Source organism: Mustelus asterias, chromosome 2 (assembly GCF_964213995.1).
Source record: "Mustelus asterias chromosome 2, sMusAst1.hap1.1, whole genome shotgun sequence".
NCBI classification, from domain to species: Eukaryota; Metazoa; Chordata; class Chondrichthyes; order Carcharhiniformes; family Triakidae; genus Mustelus; species Mustelus asterias.
The window spans coordinates 155267295-155288756 of record NC_135802.1 but is presented as its reverse complement, the minus strand read 5'-3'; the positions used below and the strand labels follow the sequence as shown (position 1 = coordinate 155288756).

Genomic DNA, 21462 nt, shown 5'->3' with positions numbered 1-21462 from the left:
CAACCCTTTTTTTTAAACAGTAACTCCTAGTTCTAGATTCTCCCACAAGAGGAAATAACCTTTCCACATCCACTTTGTCAGGAACCCTCAGGATCTTCTATGTTTTAATCTAGTCATCTCTCATTCTTGACTCCAGTGGATACAAGTTTAGCCTGTCCAACATTTCCTCATGACAACATGCCCATTCTAGATATTAGACTAGTAAGCCTTCCCTGAACTGCCTCCAGCGCATTTATATCCTTCCTTACACAAGGAGAATAATACTGTACACCATACTTCAGATGCGGCCTCACTAGTGCTTTGTATAATGGAAACATAACCTCTTTACCTTTTAATAAAAATGGAAAGTACTGGAAACACTCAGCAGGTCTGGCAGCATCTGTGGAGAGAAACAGAGTTAATGTTTCCTGTTAGCTAGTCAATCTTTTATCCATGCCAATATGTTATTCCTGATGTCGAGTTTTTATTTTCCACCATAACTTTTAATGTGGCTCCTTACCAAGTGCCTCTGAAATTTTAAGTACAGGACATCCACCAATTCCACAGCACATTCTTTCTTCAAAGGACCCCAATAGATTGTTTAAACATGATTTCCCCCTCAAAACCATGTTGACTCTGCCTTATTACCTTGAATTTATCTAAAGCATTCTACTATGTCTTTAATGCTAGCTTCTAATATTTTCCCTGTGATAAATGTTAAGCTAACTGGCCTGTAGTTTCCTGCTTTCTGTCTCCCTCCCTTTTTGAATAAAGGAATTACATATGCTATTTTTCAATCTAATGGAACCTTAAAACATAGAACATTACAGCGCAGTACAGGCCCTTCGGCCCTCGATGTTGCGCCAACCTGTGAAACCAGTCTAAAGCCCATCTAACCTACACTATTCCAATATTATCCATATGTTTATCCAATGGCCATTTAATTGCCCTTAATGTTGGCGAGAACATTCCCTGAGTCTAGCGAAATTTGTAAAAGTAAAACCAACTCATCAACTATGTCACTAGCCATTTATTTTAAGATTTGATTTGATTTATTATTGTAACATGTATTAGTTAGTATACAGTGAAAAATATTGTTTCTTGCACATTATACAGACAAATCATACTGTACATAGAGAAGGAAAGGAATGCATGTTGAGTGGGAGAGGATATGGCAAATGGAGTATAACGTTGATAAATGCGAGGTTATACACTTTGGAGGAAATAATAACAAATGGGATTACTATCTCAATGGAAACAAATTAAAACATGCTACCGTGCAAAGGGACCTGGGGGTCCTTGTGCATGAGACGCAAAAGCCCAGTCTGCAGGTACAACAGGTGATCAAGAAGGCAAATGGGATGTTGGCCTATATTGCGAGGGGGATAGAATATAAAAGCAGGGATGTCTTGATGCACCTGTACAGGGCATTGGTGAGGCCGCAGCTGGAATACTGTGTGCAGTATTGGTCCCCTTATATGAGGAAGGATATATTGGCATTGGAGGGAGTGCAGAGAAGGTTCACCAGGTTGATACCGGAGATGAGGGGTTTGGATTATGAGGAGAGGCTGAGGAGATTGGGTTTGTACTCGTTGGAGTTTAGAAGGATGAGGGGGGATCTTATGGAGACTTATAAGATAATGCGGGGGCTGGATAGGGTGGAGGCGGAGAGATTCTTTCCACTTAGTAAGGAAGTTAAAACTAGAGGACACAGCCTTAAAATAAAGGGGGGTCGGTTTAAGACAGAGTTGAGGAGGAACTTCTTCTCCCAGAGGGTGGTGAATCTCTGGAATTCTCTGCCCACTGAGGTGGTGGAGGCTACCTCGCTGAATATGTTTAAAGCGCGGATGGATGGATTCCTGATCGGTAAGGGAATTAAGGGTTATGGGGATCAGGCGGGTAAGTGGTACTGATCCACGTCAGATCAGCCATGATCTTATTGAATGGCGGGGCAGGCTCGAGAGGCTAGATGGCCTACTCCTGCTCCTATTTCTTATGTTCTTATGAATGTAGTGTTACAGTCATAACTAAGGTGTAGAGACAGATCAACGTAATGCGAGGTCGGTCCATTCAAAAGTCTGATGGCAGCAGGGTAGAAGCTGTTCTTGAGTTGGTTGGTACATGTCCTCGGACATTTGTATCTTTTTCCCAATGGAAGAAGGTGGAAGAGAGTATGTCCGAGGTGCGTGTGATCCTTAATTATGCTGGCTGCTTTTCTGAGGCAGCGGGAAGTGTAGGTGGAGTCAATGGGTGGGAGGCTGGTTTGAGTGATGGACTGGGCTTCGTTCACGACCCTTTGTAGTTTCTTGCGGTCTTGGACAGAGCAGGAACCATACCAAGCTGTGATACAGTCAGAAAGAATGCTTTCTATGGTGCATCTGTAAAGGTTGGTGAGAGTCGTAGCTGACATGCCAGATTTCCTTAGTCTTCTGAGAAAGTACAAGCATTGGTGAACTTTCTTAACTAAAGCGTCAACCCAGGACAGGTTGTTGGTAATCTGGATACCTAAAAACTTGAAGCTCTCAACCATTTCTACTACATCCCCATTGATGTAGACAAGTACATGTCCTCCACTACGCTTCCTGAAGTCAAAAATCACCTCCTTCGTTTTGTTGACATTGAGGGAGAGATTACTGTCATCGCACCTCTTCACCAGATTCTCTATCACTTTCCTGTACTCCATCTCGTCATTGTTTGAGATCCAACCCATTACAGTAGTGTCATCAGCAAAAATCGAGTTGGAGGGAAATTTGGCCACACAGTCATAGGTATATAAGGCTCATAACACCAGGTTAAAGTCCAACAGGTTTATTTGGAATCACGTCTTTCGGAGCGCTGCTCCTTCATCAGGTGAGTAGCCAAATAAACCTGTTGGACTTTAACCTGGTGTTGTTAGACTTCTTTCTGTGCCCACCCCAGTCCAACACCGGCATCTCCACATCATAGGTGTATAAGAAGTCTAGTAAGGGGCTGAGGACACAGCCTTGTGGAGCATCAGTGTTGAGGATGATCGTGGAGGAGGTGTTGTTGTCTATCCTTACTGATTGCGGTCTGTGGGTTAGGAAGTTCAGGATCCAATCGCAGACGGAGGATCCAGTTGCAGAGTTTCACAAAGGAGCTGAAAGGCAAATAAGAGAAGCAAAGAGTGAGAATGAAAAGAGGCTGACAGGTAACAAAAAGAGAATATAAATAGTAAAAGGAGGAATAGAGACCGAAAGGGGATTTACACATGGAGGCAGTGGCTTGGTTGAGCTATTAAGTTAATACTTTCCACCTGTCTTTACCACAGAAGAAGATGGTGTCCAGGCCATGTTGAAAGAGGATGAAATTCGGTCACAAGAAGAGTTTAAAATTGATAAGGAGGACGTATTAGATAGGCTGATGTCCTTAAAGTGGACAATGCATGAGAACTGGATGAGGTGCATATTGAAGGAAGTGAGAATGGAAATTGCAGAGGCGCTGGCCATAAATTTTCAGTCTTCCTCAGACTCGGGTGGTGCCAGAGGACAGGAGAATTGCAAACATTACACCCTTGTTTGAAAAAAAAAGTGTACGGATAAGCCCAGCAACTACAGACCAGTCAGTTTAGCTTTGGTGGTGGGGAAACAATTTGGGACAGAATGAATCATCACATGAATAAATGTGGGTTAATTAAGAAGGATGTGGAGATGCCGGCGTTGGACTGGGGTAAGCACAGTAAGAAGTTTAACAACACCAGGTTAAAGTCCAACAGGTTTATTTGGGAGCAAAAGCCCTCCTCTCTTACCTCCTGTTCTATCTTTCCAATAGCATCTGTACCCTGGAACGTTGAGCTGCCAGTCCTGTCCCTCCCTTAGCCATGTTTCAGTAATTGCTATAGTATCCCAGTCCCACATACCCATCCATGCCCTGAGTTCATCTGCCTTGCCCGTCAGGCCTCTTGCATTGAAATAAATGCAGTTTAATCTGGACTTCCCTTGCTCTCTGTCTTGCTTTTGATCTGTCTGGTACTAGGATTACTGACACTGATACTGGTGTGGCTTTTGCTACCAAATAAACCTGTTGGACTTTAACCTGGTGTTGTTAAACTTCTTACTGTAATTAAGAAGGGCCAGCATAGATTTCTTTAGGGAAAATTGTGTTTAACTATCTTGTTGAGTAATAATAGGGGACTCGCTAGTTAGAGGCACAGACAGGCATTTCTGTGGCCGCAATCGAGACTCCAGGATGGTGTGTTGCCTCCCTGGTGCCAGGGTCAAGGACATCTCTGAGTGATTGCAGGACATTCTTAAGGGGGAGGGTGAGCAGCCAGAGGTCGTTGTACATATTGGTACCAACGACATAGGTAGGAAAAGGGATGAGGTCCTGAAATGTGAATATAGAGAGTTAGGCAGAAGGCTAAAGTGCAGCACTTCGAAGGTCGTAATTTCTGGACTGCTCCCGGTGCCACGTGCTAGTGAGAAGAAGGAATAGGAAGATTAGGCAGATGAATGCGTGGCTTGAGAGCTGGGGCAGGGATTTAGATTTTTGGATTATTGGGATCTTTTCTGGGGAAGGGCTGACCTGTTCAAGAGGGATGGGTTACATCTGAATTGGAGGGGGACTAACCTCCTGGCGGGGAGATTTGCTACAGCCACTCGGGAGGATTTAAACTAGTTTGGCAGGGGGGCGGTGGGGTCCAAAGCAGCAGGGAGACAGAAGAGAAGGTTGAGGACAGCACAGAAGTTAAAGAGAGCACATTAAGTAGTAAAGGCAGTGTCAGTAATCCTAGTACCAGACAGATCCGGCAAAAGCAAGACAGAGAGCAAGGGAAGTCCAGATTAAACTGCATTTATTTCAATGCAAGAGGCCTGACGGGCAAAGCAGATGAACTCAGGGCATGGATGGGTATGTGGGACTGGGATATTATTGCAATTACTGAAACATGGCTAAGGGAGGGACAGGACTGGCAGCTCAATGTTCCAGGGTACAGATGCTATTGGAAAGATAGAACAGGAGGTAAGAGAGGAGGGGCAGTTGCACTTTTGATCAGGGAAAGCATCACGGCTGTACTGAGAGGGGATATATCCGAGGGTTCTGCCACTGAGTCTATATGGAAAGAACTGAGAAATAAGAAGGGAGAAATCACTTTGATAGGGTTGTACTATAGGCCCCCAAATAGTCGGTGGGAAATTGAGGAGCAAATATGTAAGGAGATTACAGATAGCTCCAAGAACAATAGGGTGGTAATAGTCGGAGATTTTAACTTTCCCAACATTGACTGGGACAGCCATAGTATTAGAGGGTTGGATGGAGAGAAATTTGTTGAGTGTATTCAGGAGGAATTTCTCATTCGGTATGTGGATGGCCCGACCAGAGAAGGGGCAAAACTTGACCTCCTCTTGGGAAATAAGGAAGGGGAGGTGACAGAAGTGTTAGTGAGGGATCACTTTGGGACCAGTGACCATAGTCCTATTAGTTTTAAGATAGCTATGGAGAATGATAGGTCTGGCCCAAAAGTTAAAAATTCTAAATTGGGGCAAGGCCAATTTTGATGGTATCAGGCAGGAACTTTCAAAAGTTAATTGGGGGAGTTTGTGGGAAGGCAAAGGGACGTCTGGTAAGTGGCAGGCTTTCAAAGATGTATTAACTAGGCTCAGAGTAAACACATTCCTCTTAGAGTGAAGGGCAAGGCTGGCAGAAGTCGGGAACCCTGGATGACTCGGGATATTGAGGCCCTGGTCAAGAAGAAGAAAGAGGCACATGACATGCATAGGCAGCTGGGATCAAGTGAATCCCTTGAAAAATATAGGGGGTGTAGGAGTAAGTTAAGAGAGAAATCAGGAGGGCAAAAAGGGGACACAAGATTGTTTTGGCAGATAAGGCAAAGGAGAATCCAAAGAGCTTCTACAAATACATAAAGGGCAAAAGAATAACAAGGGAGAGAGTAGGGCCTCTTAAGGATCAACAAGGTCATCTATGTGTGGATCCACAAGAGATGGGTGAGATCCTAAATGAATATTTCTCATCAGTATTTACTGTTGAGAAAAGCATGGATGTTAGGGAACTTGGGGAAATAAATAGTGATATCTTGAGGAGTGTACATATTACAGAGAAGGAGGTGCTGGAAGTCTTAAAGCGCATCAAGATAGAGAAATCACGGGACCTGATGAAGTGTATCCCAGGACATTGTGGGAGGCTAGGGAGGAAATTGCGGGTCCCCTAGCCGAGATATTTGAATCATCGATAGTCACGGGTGAGGTGCCTGAAGATTGGAGAGTGGCAAATGTTGTGTCTTTGTTTAAAAAGGGCTGCAGGGAAAAGCCTGGGAACTACAGGCCAGTGAGCCTCACATCTGTGGTGGATAAGTTGTTGGAAGGTATTTTGAGAGACCGGATCTGCAGGCATTTAGAGATGCAAGGACTGATTAGGGACAGTCAGCATGGCTTTGTGAGTGGAAAATCATGTCTCACAAATTTGATTGAGTTTTTGAAGGGGTAACCAAGAAGGTAGATGAGGGCAGTGCAGTTGATGTTGTCTACATGGTCTTTAGCAAGGCCTTTGACAAGGTACCGCATGGTAGGTTGTTGCACAAGGTTAAATCTCACGGGATCCAGGGTGAGGTATCTATATGGATACAAAATTAGCTTCTTTACAACCACCCTCTGGCTTCTGTCGAGAGTTGTTTTTCAAACTGGAGGCCTGTGACCAGCGGTGTGCCTCCGGGATCAGTGCTGGGTCCACTGTTATTTGTCGTTTATATTAATGATTTGGATGAGAATATAGGAGGCATGGTTAGTAAGTTTGCAGATGACACCAAGATTGGTGGCATAGTGGACAGTGAAGAAAGTTATCTCCAATTGCAACGGGATCTTGATCAATTGGGCCAGTATGCTGACAAATGGCAAATGGAATTTAATTTAGACAAATGCGAGGTGATGCATTTTGGTAGATTGAACCAGGGCAGGACTTACTCAGTTAATGGTAGGGCGTTGGGGAGAGTTACAGAACAAAGAGATCTAGGGGTACATGTTCATAGCTCCTTGAAAGTGGAGTCAGGTGGACAAAGTGGTGAAGAAGGCATTCGGCATGCTTGGTTTCATCGGTCAGAACATTGAATACAGGAGTTGGAACGTCTTAGAACCATAGAAAATTACAGCTCAGAAACAGGCCTTTTGGCCCTTCTTGGCTGTGCCGAACCATTTTATGCCTAGTCCCACTGACCTGCACTTGGACCATATCCCTCCACACCCCTCTCATCCATGAACCCGTCCAAGTTTTTCTTAAATGTTAAAAGTGACCCCGCATTTACCACTTTATCCGGCAGCTCATTCCACACTCCCACCACTCTCTGCGTGAAGAAGCCCCCCCTAATATTCCCTTTAAACTTTTCTCCTTTCACCCTTAACCCATGCCCTCTGGCTTTTTTCTCCCCTAGCCTCAGCGGAAAAAGCCTGCTTGCATTCTATCTATACCCATCAAAATCTTATACACCTCTATCAAATCTCCCCTCAATCTTCTACGCTCCAGGGAATAAAGTCCCAACCTATTCAATCTCTCTCTGTAACTCAGCTTCTCAAGTCCCAGCAACATCCTTGTGAACCTTCTCTGCACTCTTTCAATCTTATTTACATCCTTCCTGTAACTAGGTGACCAAAACTGTACACAATACTCCAAATTCGGCCTCACCAATGCCTTATATAACCTTACCATAACACTCCAACTTTTATACTCGATACTCCGATTTATAAAGGCCAATGTACCAAAGGCACTCTTTATGACCCTATCCACCTGTGACGTCACTTTTAGGGAATTCTGTACCTGTATTCCCAGATCCCTCTGTTCAACTGCACTCTTCAGAGTCCGACCATTTACCCTGTACGTTCTACTTTGATTTGTCCTTCCGAAGTGCAATATCTCACACTTGTCTGCATTAAATTCCATTTGCCATTTTTCAGCCCATTTTTCTAGTTGGTCCAAATCCCTCTGCAAGCTTTGAAAACCTTCCTCACTGTCCACTACACCTCCAATCTTTGTATCATCAGCAAACTTACTGATCCAATTTACCACATTATCATCCAGATCATTGATATAGATGACAAACAACAATGGACCCAACACCGATCCCTGCGGCACACCACTAGTCACAGGCCTCCACTCAGAGAAACAATCCTCCACAACCACTCTCTGGCTTCTTCCATTGAGCCAGTGTCTTATCCAATTTACTACCTCCCCATGTATACCTAGCGACTGAACCTTCCTAACTAACCTCCCATGAGGGACCTTGTCAAAGGCCTTGCTGAAAAGGTCTTGTTGAAGTTGTACAAAACATTGGTAAGGCCACACTTGGAATACTGTGTGCAATTCTGGTCACCCTATTATAGAAAGGATATCATTAAACTAGAAAGAATGCAGAAAAGATTTATTAGGATGCTACTGGGACTTGATGGATTGAGTTATAAAGGGAGGCTGGATAGACTGGGACGTTTTTTTTTAGGAGTGTAGGAGGCTAAAGGGTGATCTTATGGAGATCTATAAAATAATGAGGGGCACAGATCAGCTAATCAATATCTTTTCCCAAAGGTAGGGGAGTCTAAAACTAGAGGGCATAGGTTTAAGGTGAGAGGGGAGAGTTACAAAAGTGTCCAGAGGGGCAATATTTTCACACAGAAAGTGGTGAGTGTCTGGAACAAGCTGCCAGAGGTAGTAGTAGAGGCGGGTACAATTTTGTCTTTTAAAAGCATTTAGATAGTTACATGGTTAAGATGGGTATAGGTGGATATGGGCCAAATGCGGGCAATTGGGACTAGCTTAGGGTTTTTTTAAAAAAGGGCGCATGGACAAGTTGGGCCGAAGGGCCTGTTTCCATGCTGTAAACCTCTATGATTCTAGGTAACAGAGGATTGGTGAGGGCAATATTTTGATGTGGTGTACATAGGACTTCCAAAAGACATTTGAAACAGTGCCACAGAATAAACTTGTGAGAAAAGATACAACTCATGGAATAAAAGGGACAATAAACATTGGTTGAGTGACAGAAAACAGAGAGTAATTAATTGTTAATGGATGTTTTTTTCAGGTTGCAGGAAGTTCCCTATTGAGGCCCTTACTTTTCTGATATATATTAATGATCTAGACCTTGGTGTACAAGGAACAATTTCAAACTTTGTATGATACAAAACTTCAAAGCATTGTAAAATGTGCACTGCAGAGCTTCAAAAGGACATAGAGAAGAGAGAAGTTGGTGGAAAGGGCAGATAGGTGGCAGGTAATGTTCAGTGTGGAGAAATATGAGGTGATACTTTTTTGGTAGGAAGAACATGGAGAGGTGGTGCAAAATAAAGAGTGTATATGTGTTTTAGTAACTTAAGGTGACAGGGCAGCTTGAGAGAACAGTTAATAAAACATGCAGTATCCTATACTTAGTAGTATAGAACACAAGAGTATGGAGGTTGTGTTGAACTTGTATAAAACACTGGTTAGACATCAGCTGAAATATTGGGTACACTTCTGGGTGGCACATTTTAGGAAGGATGCATTGAAGAGAGTGCAGAGAGAACATAGAACAGTACAGCACAGAATAGGCCCTTCGGCCCACGATGTTATGCCGAGCTTTATCTGAAACCAAGATCAAGCTATCCCACTCCCTATCATCCTGGTGTGCTCCATGTGCCTATCCAATAACCGCTTAAATGTTCCTAAAGTGTCTGACTCCACTATCACTGCAGGCAGTCCATTCCACATCCCAACCACTCTCTGCGTAAAGAACCTACCTCTGATATCCTTCCTATATCTCCCACCACGAACCCTATAGTTATGCCCCCTTGTAATAGCTCCATCCACCCAAGGAAATAGTCTTTTAACGTTCACTATATCTATCCCCCTTTATGAGAATGGTTCAGGGATGAGGACCTTCAGCTCTGAAGTAAGATTGGCGTAGTTGGGACTCTTTTCCTTGGAGAAAAGAAGACTGAGGAAATTTGAAATAGGTATTTAAAACCATGAGGAATCTGGACAGAGTAGTTAGATCAAAACTGTTCCCATTTGCGAAAAGAACGAGAGACTACAGATTTAAAGTAATTATCAGAAGTGATATGAGAAAACTTTTTCGTATTGCGAGTGGTTCGGATTTGGAATGCACTGCCTGAGAGTGTGTTGGAAGCAGGTTCAGTTGAGGTATTCAAGGGGGAATTAGATGATTACATGAAAATAAACATCTGCAGGGTTACAGGAAGAAGGTAGGTGAAAGGCACAAGGTGAAATGTTCATTTGGAGATCCAGAGCAGACGCAACAGGCTAAATTACCTCCTTCTGTCCTGTAACAATTCTGAGATTAAGCTTTCCTGACTTGACTTCTTCTGAAATAAAAACTGAAAATGCTGGAGGCACTCAGCAGTTCAGGCAATATCTACGAAAAGAGAAACAAAGTTAACATTTCAGGTCAGTGTCCTTTCATAAGAACTGTTCTTTCGAATCTCCTGCCTGTTGGGCCTCTTCTGACCCTCGCTGCTATTCCTGGCAGGTTTGGCCTGGCAGGGAAAGCCAGAACTGTTCGCCACTCAGGCCTCTTAATAAAATAGTAAATGTCATCACAACCTGGACAACATTTTTAAAGAGGACTCAGCTGGCATCAGATTGTTGTCCCTGCCATCTGTAAATTTAAATTGCAGATGGTCTGTTTAAAGTAGGAAAGGGGTGGGTAAGTCTCTCACTCCATTTTAGTTGCCCCCACCCCCAGCCGTTGTCAAGCAGTGGAGTAATTAATGAAAATGCCACCAATAAAGGCTTCTTTCTCTTGTTGACAAAGTTAAAGTAGTTTGCCAAAAGTGTTGAAGGTTTCTCAAATCTCTGAAGTAAAGTTGTTAAATAGTTTGGTCTACCAGAATCTTTAATTAAAGATTTGTGCTGCCGTGTACATTGTCATGAAATAAAGGTCATAAATGCACTATTTTTATCCATAACAACTGTATCACCATTTTTAGTCATCATTGGCAATCCCTCATGTCAAAAATGATTCTTGTGGATGGCTATATGGAATGACCGTGTTGACAGTGGTTCACAGATGGCTTACAAGCCATATCTTAGCTTTATAGGTTCTCCCACATTGAAGACATTTGTTACTGACCAATAGAATTGGTGGTGGATGTTGTCTTGAGCAACTGCCTTCTCTGTCTATCTCTTGCTGTTCTCTGGCTGGTCTTGCTGATTAGAAGGTTTTGACACCATTTTTGATGATGGCCAGCTATTTTGGTCATGTTTAGGTATCTGCTTTGTTATAAATAGCTAGCTCATGTTTCATAGTAATGTTTTAGAGTTTTTTTTAGTTCTGGTAAGATTAAAGTTAACTGTAGAAAATGCAAAAAAGCAACTTGAAGACGAGTGCATTTAAAAGCTTAGGGCCATATTGACTTAAGAGGTTAACAGCTAGAAAAGTGAGATCAGCTTCTGGAGAATCAGAAGAGATTTCTATCTATTTGCTTCCGAACAAATGCAGACCAGAAGTGGTTTTGTTTTGGGAGTTAAAGCTACAATTAATTTAAAAACATTCAGTGACCCCTGGAGGGCCACGGGTGAAGCTCAAGGAAGTTCTAGGATTTTAATTTATTTGTGTGTCTGCTGCAGGAATACATGTTCTGCAGCAGAAGAAAAGATGGTACTGAACAGGTGCTGCTATTAGCAGGCTCCAGGCAACCGATGTATGACTGTTAGCTGGCTCTGTGTAGTTGGGGCTCTGGAGAAGTCCCAGGAGCTGATTGATGGCTCTGTAAATTTAGGGCTCAGGAGAGTTTCTGGAGAGCCGAGAAGGTGGTAGAAGGTCACTCGCTCCATGCCGGAAAGGGCTAGGGCTCTGAAGAAGTCCTGGGAGCCATTAGTAGCTTGGTGTAGGCAAGGAAATTGAAGCTTGGTGAAGTTCAGGGGCAGTACCAGCCCAGTGAAGCTCACCAGCTATTAAAAGAGCTGAAATTGTGCCAGTAAGTAGACTGGAGTACTGAGAGAATTCAGAAACTTGTTCTTCAGAAGTGAGATTTTGGAGTCCCTTGAGAAGGCGACAGAGTTTCGACAAGATTGGTTGAATCACAGTGTTTACTGACATCTGGCTGGACTGCTGAGAAACCCATGAGTTCTGTCTTGGCCACATTTGCTATCTATTGTAGTGTAATGTGTTCGATCACATTTTGCCTGTTAACTCACATGTACCTCAAATTAACCCTGAGTATAAGATAGATATTGTGAATTGTTTTATCTGTTTGACTTTGTGTGGTAAAGTTTACACGTGTTCAGAACACATGGAATCTTGTGGTTTTACTCTCTTGGTAGACTATCCTGAATCTCAAACTTCATCTATGTTAAACAAAACATTATTGATCCCTGTCCGGATCTTGCCAAAAACATTTGGGGTGTGGTCTGGGTTTATTTGTGTTCCCATGTGTTGATGTTAGTAGAACAGACCTGCACAAAGGCCTTGAGATTGTCTTTGAAACATTTTCTTTGACTTCCATGTGAATGGGCTCCTGGTATACCTCTAAGTATGGCACAGATTGGGCAGTTTTGATTAGGGCATTCTGACGGTATGTTCCATCCATCTCAGCTGATGAGATTATCATAACCTCTATACTTGCCATCTGTGTTTTGGAGGAAACTCATATTTGTTCTTTTGTCATCCAACTTGATTCGCTAGATCTTTCTAAGACAGGATTTATTTATTTTTACAGTACTATAATTGCAATCAGTTTGTATTCATTCCATTGTTAGATTATTGCTAAAGTTGATACAACTATTAAAACTGATAAAAGAATAGAACAGTTAAGTGAAGAAAATGAGTTCATTGAACAGTCTTCTGTACCCATTTTACAGTAGCACAAATATGTACTACAGGTGGTTTATTCCAGATACCTGTGCAAGATTGGCATTGTTTACACTTTGTCATTCTCAAGATTTTTTCAAATGGAGTAAATAAGAAAGCGAAAGAACAACTGGCATCAAATTTGCATATTTATTTATATAGATTCATGAGTAGATAAAACGCTAATGCCAACCTCTCACTAGTCCATTCAGCCCACACAACGAAAAATAAGATTTCATTCTTGGTTGAGGCAAGGAGTCAGATTGCTAAATTCACTCTGGAGTGAATCCATTATTCTCTGCTGTAAACTCAGCAGTCTGAACCATGCTTTAAGCTTAAGATATGTGCCAGTAATATGCTTTTTAAATCCTAAGATAGCAGGTTATATCAGCCATCATATTGTGTTGAACTTTTAAGACCGAGGAATGGTTGTTCTTGCTGAAGCTTGTCATAAGAAAAGGAAAAGAGAATTAAAAAGACAATTATTACCTGCTGCAGAAAGAATATACCTCTGGGAAGACCTGGAAAGAAAGGGACCTGTTTGAAAATTGAAGAGATGGAATATTTATATAAAATCATCTTGATGCCAACAATTGGAAAAGATTTCCTCTGTAACTGCATATAAGAAAATTATAATCCGTTAATACTGAACCAGTTACACTTTCACTATGTGTGCTTCAATGCAAAACATAATGTATCTGTATAAAACATTGTTATGCTTTATAAATATTTTGTTTCCTTGGAATCACATTTTATTCAGCATAAAGCATAATATAAATATGCAAAAGACTGCTGATTCCCCAAATTGACTTTGAGGTAAAAATGTTTCTTAATGCATGTGAAATGCTATAACAAAATTAATCAAATGCTCTTAAGAATCGGGAGACTGAGGGATGTGTAGCGGTTATATTAACAAAGCCTTTCCCAGACAATAATACCCTTGGGAAATTGTTCTGCGTTGTTTCCTTCTGTTCGGCAATTCGCTGTGGTTTCCACATCTCGTCCCAATAGAACTAAAAGGCAGGTAAATTGAATTTTGAATAGATTAAAATGGGAAAACCATGACTGTGGAGTAGCAACTTAAAATGTAACTTACTCCTCTGAAACAGAAAATGATCCGTTGAATAAAATACTTAAAACATTTCAACTACCAGGGAATATGGCGAGTCAAGTGCCCTAATTGAATCTATATTGTTTTAAGAAATAACACATTGAAGACTGATACATTATTATATATGATAACTTGGATAACATAAAACATAACCCATGAATTACCCAATTCTATTTCGTATAACTGCAGTGGAATACATAGTAATTTTCTTAATATTGATTCTTATATTTAGTCAATTTCCATACATCTCTTGGGTTTTGAGGAAGATCATTTTACAATCTTAAGCTGATGGTTTTACCAGTGTTAATTTACCCATTCAACTTTACCCATCATGGTTACTTACTCATTCACATAACTGCTGTAAAACAACAAACCTGAAACCCACATTGCAGCTTAGCTTTCAACAGAACTTTTTTAATGATATGTAGTTTTAGAATATTTTTTAACGTTATATTTATGTCATAAATAACTCTACCACCCCCTATCCCTTTCTGCGTAAAGGGATGAACTATTAATGTCTAGATACCAATTATATGCTCCAAGGTGTTCTTCTAGTCATTTATCTTGGTGAAATGAGTTAGAAAATTGAAAGTGAAAGTGTGCAGTGTTATTTATTAACCTTTTCAGCTTTTCTTAAAGGATACATACACCAGGTAATTTTGGACATTACTGAGTGCTGGTTGGGATTGATCAAAGGAAGTTATACTGAGGTTCTCTTTTATAGGGAAGGAATTTGGAGAAGTACAATAAATGAGGATACTGATTTAATGTGATGGTCCTTTAATGTGATAGTCACTGATAGGATGGCAAAGGGCATGAAAATATATAAATAGTATCAAGAAAGGAGAGAAAAAACAATCAATTCATCAGTGCGTTTTTAAAAAAAAGTTGTTTATTAGTCACAGGTTTACATTACACTGCAATGAAGTTACTGTGAAAATCCATTAGTCACCACACTCCGTTTGGGTACACTGAGGGAGGATTTAGCATGGCCGATGCACCTAACCAGCACGTCTTTCGGACTGTGGGAGGAAACTGGAGGAAACCCATGAAGACAGGGAGAATGTGCAAACTCCGCACAGACAGTGACCCAAGCCAGGAATCAAACCTGGATCCCTGGCACTGTGAATCATACCTTACAGATAATATCCCAGACACCACCATCACCATCTCTGGATATGTCCTGCTCCACCCAGCAGAGGTGGCAGCATAGTGATATACAGATGGAAGGGAGTTGCTCTGGGAATCCTCAACATTTACTCTGGACCCTGTGAAGTCGAATGCATCAGGTCAAACATGGGCAAGGAAAGTTTTTATGATTACCACGTTCATACCCCCACCTTCAGTCAGTACTCCATTTTGTTGAACACCACTTGGACTGAGGGTGACAAGGGCACAATATATATTCTGGGTGGGGGACTTCACTAGAAGTGGCTTGGCACCTCTACAGACCGAGCTGTCCAAGTCTTAAAGTGGAGATGCCGGCGTTGGACTGGGGTAAACACAGCAAGAAGTTTAACAACACCAGGTTAAAGTCCAACAGGTTTATTTGGTAGCAAAAGCCACACAAGCTTTCGGAGCTCTAAGCCCCTTCTTCAGGTGAGTGGGAATTCTGTTCACAAACAGAGCTTATAAAGACACAGACTCAATTTACATGAATAATGGTTGGAATGCGAATACTAGCGTAGTCTGTGTTATAGGTTGACCTGAGTGGGTTTGTGATCTGTAGTCCTTTCGGTATCTTGTCTGCTTTCTTGCATCTTTGTAGAAACTTGATGTCTGTGTCGATATGCGCGATCTTCTTGGCGATCGCATTCCAATAACTGCGTAAAGTTGGAATTCGCATTCCAACCATTATTCATGTAAATTGAGTCTGTGTCTTTATAAGCTCTGTTTGTGAACAGAATTCCCACTCACCTGAAGAAGGGGCTTAGAGCTCCGAAAGCTTGTGTGGCTTTTGCTACCAAATAAACCTGTTGGACTTTAACCTGGTGTTGTTAAACTTCTTACCAAGTCTTAAAGGACATAGTTGCAACAGTGGGTCTGCGGCAGTTGATGAGGGAGCCAACAGAGGAAAAGAATCAACTTGACTTCATCCCCACCAACCTACAGGCCACAGATGCATCTCTCCATGGCAATATTGGTAGGAGTTATCACTGTACAGTCCTGTGGAGACAAATCCTATCTTTACATTAAAGATACCCTCCGTCATGTTACGTGGCACGACCATCATGCTGAATAGGATGGATTTCGAAGAGATCTAGCAACTCAAGACAGGACATGAGGCTTTGTGGGTTATCAACAGCAGCAGAATTGTACTTTACCACAATCTATAACCTCATGGCCTGGCATATCCCCCACTCTACCACTGCCACTAAACCAGAGGATCAACCCAGGACAACTTGCAGGCCAAACAGCATAAACAGTAAGTGATAGAGCTAAGCAATTCCACCAATGAATCAGATCCAAATTCTACAGTTCTGCCACATCCAATCATGAATTGTGGTGGGCAACTAAACAATTCATTGGGGAAGGAATATTCCCATCCTCAATGGTGAGGGGCCCATCACATCAGTACAAAAGATAAGGCTAAAGTATTTGCAACAGTATTCAGTCGGAATTGCAGAGTGGATGAGCAACTCTGCCTCCTTCTCCGGAGGTCCCTGGAATGACAGATGCCAGTCTTCAGCTAATTCGATTCATTCCACATGATATCAAAAAACGCAGAAGGCACTGGATACTGCAAATGCTATGGATCCTGACACTATTCCAGCAATAGTACTGAAGACTTGCTCCAGAACTGGCTGCACCCCGAGCCAAGCTGTTCCAGTGCAGCTACTACACTGGCATCTACCTGAGAATGTTGAAAATTGTCCTCGTATGCCCTGTATATAAAAAGCAGGACAAACCCAACCCACCCATTTATCACCCCATCAGTCTACTCTCGATCATCAATAAAATGATGGAAGGGGTCATCAACAGGGCTATCAAGCAGCATTTACCTGCTCATGGACATTTAGTTTGGGTTCCAACAGGGTAATTGGTCTACTCTGCTCCTATGTTCCTACATTTTGGTTTCGAATATGTTGGTCAGGATGTAGAAAATACTGAATTGGCAATCCACTGCCATTCCCAAATTGAACAATCTCCGAAGAAGTTCCCAGTGACATACAAAGGAACCTGTTTTTTAACATCATCAAGTTTACACATATAAGCAATGTCACATTTTAGCCTGATCTGGTCCTCATCTAGGGTTCATATATGTCCTGCAAGGATCAATGGAAAGCAATCATAAGTAGGAAAGTTTACCACATTTCTTATCTCAATGATGAGGCTAATTGTATTGTTCTGCGACTATCCTGGCTAAAATCAGTTCATTCAGAATAATAGCTTGCATTTGTGGCAACAATAATGTAATAAAAAGTTGCAAGATAATTCACATAGGATGGAATGGCTTGAGCAATACTAAAATTAAGACCGCATGAATAGCTAACAAATTAGATTTCAAGGAGTGAGTGGGGAAGTAAACGTGGAGCTTCCTGATCTGTATAGCACACTATTCGCTGGGTAAATTTGCTGCAGAACTGGAAGCAAGTGAGCCATTTTTACTTTCTGTTTACAAAACCCTCAAAAATGTTTCACATTAAGCTATGTATACAAAAACCACCACAAGGAAGAAAACTTAACTCCCGAGAGCAGCTCCCAATAAACTGAACATGAATAGGATGTTCTGCAGCACTTTACAAATAAAAGTGGCTACCTATTTGAGGCAGCAAGTAAAAATATCAGAAAGGAACACAGGCTCACTCTATCACCAGGTTGGCTTCAGCGAGTTAGTGTCTGTTGTGATGGATAATACTTAATGGGCTATGGCGCTGTTCTTGGGTTTGTGTGCAAATGCTGCACAGAACATTCTGTCCAAGAGGCTAATATCTTGCATTCTCCTGAGGATTTTCAAACAAAGCTATAAACATTGCTTTGTTAGCAAAAAAAAACAATTTTAGGGGATAGGCTAAAAGATTATGATTTTTTTAAAGCACTAGTAAAGCCAGCCCAGGAGTTACTTTGAAGGAACAGACCCTCACTCTAAAGGAAAATAAATACTGTTTTTTAAGGATCAAAGTGACTAATATGCTTCAGTTTATGTGACTGCACATGTTGAAAATCTGAAATAAAGACAGAAAATGCTGAAAATACTCAGCAGGTCTGGCAGCATCTTTGGAGTGAGAAACAGAGCTAACATTTCAGATCCATGACTGGGAACCAAATTCTGACAAAAAGCCATTAATTTGAAATATAACTCATTTCCCTCTATAAATGTTACCTAACCTGCTGAGTATTCCCACTTTTCCTGTTTTTATATAAAACCTTTGATAACTGGCTCATTGGCTGCTTTTTGAGTTTTCCTATCACCTGCACACTTGAGAATTAAAATTAAATTTCATCACCAAATGTACAAGGTTTGAATCAAGAGTGATCTTTTATTTTTTTAAATCGCTCAAGATCTTTGGAGTAATTGAAGATGTCATTCACCCAACTAATAGCTGCGAGTATAAATCAATATAACCAAACTATAAGCTGACTGAGAGCAAACCTTTCACTATGAAGTTTAGTTGAAGGGATTTGGCTTGTACTTCACAATGCAGAAAAAAAGTTTCCAGTCTTTCTATTGAGAAATTAGGTGTTGAAAGAAAGTAACAGCAAGGAGGGGTGGTAGGAAATGATGGCCATAAATTCAGTGACGCCATATCTGCTTTTCGAGCAGAAAATCGACACTTAAACAACTAATATGGCGGGTAGGAGGGTGTGCACTCATTACTCAACTGCCATATTGATCAAAGTGGGAAAAAGACATCCAGGGCCTTTGGCTGAGAAAGATGTTATGCACTTTGCATATATAACTAGGGATTTAACACATTAATAAATTAGGTTTCCTTAAACATAGCTGGCGCTAGTACGGCTGCATTCTGGAAAACAAGGTCTACATGTAGTTGAATCAGCAGTCATTAAATAGAATACTGGGTTCACCACTAGAATGTAAATTTTTTAAAATAGTTACTAAATGAGGAGCTAGGTGGAATGGGGGTGCTCCTCCCAGATCCACTGCACTGCAGAATACCTGCAGATGGACTGCAGTGGTTCTTGAAAGTGGCACACCAGCACCATCTCAAGGACAATTGGGGATGGGCAAAAAATGGGGGCTTGGCCAACAACGTCCACATCCTGTGAAATAATAAAATAAACTTCAGAGGACACACTCTTACACATGTTGTATTAATGTCATTGACATCACAGACTGCTATTTGCATCAAAAATAGCACAGACCAAAAAAAAACACACAACACATCTCGCTCCATCCTGTCCTGCACACTCTGGTGCTCCCTCCTACCCCCTTTGCTCCCTGCTGGTTCCTTACTGCTGCTCACCATTCTCTTTGTTTCCCGCTTCCCCCCCCACTCACTTCTCCCTTCCCACATATTCTCTTCATCACTTCCCCAATCTCTTCACTTCTTCCCTGCTCTCGCCACCTCTCTTCTCTGTTCCCTTCCTCCTACCCTATTTTCTGCCTTCCATCATCGCTTCCCCCTGCTCGAGCTGTAGGGAGCAACAAAGCAAGTGGCAAAGAGAGCAGGTGGAGTGGGAAGCAGTGAAGAGAGTGAGAGAAATGGGAGGCAGCAAAGGAAACAGAAATCTGCACAGCAGGCAGCATGCAGTGGGAAGGTGCAGTCAGCAGAAGAGACCAGGGAGCAGTGAAATGAGCAACAGAGAGTCAGAGGAAGCAGGCAGTGGATACTTACTATTGATGTCAGTGGCAGGAGAAACTGGACATGCACCAGTGGACAAAATGGGTGCCAAATGCATTACGCTTTGGTTGCTTGTGCAATAACAACAAAAATACTGTTACACCAGTAAGAGAACAGGAAAGTGAAAGGAAGGTCCTATCCAAGGCATATAATTTAGTATTCATTGTTGATATGGGCTGAGCTGCACGTTGATATTTATATATTGTAAATCTATATTCATGATATTTGTTTTTACAGATCTGCTAAGAAAAATTGTGTCAACCACTTAACCTTAAAATGGTGGCAGATTGAAGTGATATTTTTAAAATTCTTTTGCCACTTTGTTTTAAAAACGGCATTGAAAATTATAGTCAACTCTTTAGAAATTGTGATTCCTTTCTGTAAACTGTATTTAGAAACATGACACTTTTAACTTGTTTGCTTTTCAATAGCAGCATCTAATGTGTGATCTTGCCCATTACCACATTCTAAGTGTACACAATGTACCTGTAAATGTATATAAAGATGATAATCAGTGGTAAAATGGAATTCTAATGCAATCAACACCTCATGATTTTCTCAGCCTCACTGTTGCAGTTTTTAGTTTTTAACACATGACTCTTGACTTAACATGTAAGTTTGCCAAAAATGCTTGACTTTAAATGGAATTTCTATAATCCATAGCCCAAAATAACTAAATTGCAATTCTTATGTCACGCTCCATTTAATTTTTCATTCAATAGTTAGTTAATGTAATCATTTCATCCACTATCATCCAACTTTTACAGATGCACCATTTCTGGCTGTATCACAGCTTGGTATGGCTCCTGCTCTGACCAAGACTGCAAGAAACTACAAAAGGTCGTGAATGTAGCCCAATCCATCACGCAGTCTCCCATCCATTGATTCTGTCTCCACTTCCCGCTGCCTCGGCAAAGCAGCCAGCATAATTAAGGACCCCACGCACCCCGGACAATCTCTCTTCCACCCTCTTCTGTCGAGAAAAAGATACAAATGTCTGAGGTCACGTACCAACCAACTCGAGAACAGCTTCTTCCCTGCTGCTGTCAGCCTTTTGAACGGACTTACCTTGCATTAAGTTGTTCTTTCTCTACACCCTAGCTATGACTGTAACACTACATTCTGCACTCTCTCGTTTCTTTCTCTATGAACAGTATGTTTTGTCTGTATAACACGCAAGAAACAATACTTTTCACTGTATGTTAATACATGTGACAATAATAAATCGATCAAATATTGGGTGCATTAATATTAGCCTGGCGTGATTCCCAGGTCTTAGCGATTAGCACAGCAGCCAAAAACTTGGCCTCCTCAGCGAAAAGTACTTTTGAGATTATTCATATTGTAGGGATATCTAAAATAGAAAGGCCATGTCACTGCTTTGTATATTGTCACAGACAGAAACATCTTCACTCAACACAATTCTGCCTAAAATCTGTTGCCTTTCACAAAGTGAGATGAATTTCTTGTGGTAGACTTAGTTGGAAGTTTTGTTATTACAACAGTTTGCATTTTTATAGTGCCTTTAACATAATAAAACATCTCAATGCACTTCATAAGAGCATGATCCATTAAATTTGACACAGATCAAATAAGGTGATATTAGGATAGGTGATCAGAAGCTTGGTCAGAGGTAGATGTTAAGGCATTTCTTAAAGGAGGAAAGAGAGACAGAAAGGTTTAGCGAGGTAATTTGAGAGTGTAGGGCCCAGGCAACTGAAAGCAGAATTGCCAGTGTCATCAGAACAATGAATATCGAGGATGCC

At 41.5% G+C, this 21462-nt stretch overlaps 1 protein-coding gene across 3 annotated transcripts in view; it reads left to right on the top strand.

Moving 5' to 3' along the window:
- The window catches only part of lyrm4b (LYR motif containing 4), a 171138-nt gene that overhangs the window by 98777 nt on the left and 50899 nt on the right, over window positions 1–21462 (top strand). The window contains exon 3 of one of the 3 annotated variants that reach the window (XM_078199264.1): window positions 20464–21095. The exons of 1 other annotated variant lie outside the window; for it this stretch is intronic. In XM_078199264.1, the coding sequence (XP_078055390.1) occupies window positions 20464–20511 (48 nt within the window). In that variant the 3' untranslated portion in view covers window positions 20512–21095. Of the gene's footprint in view, window positions 1–13279; window positions 13931–20463; window positions 21096–21462 lie in introns of those variants that run through there. One more of the 3 variants, XM_078199263.1, reaches the window with a different exon arrangement.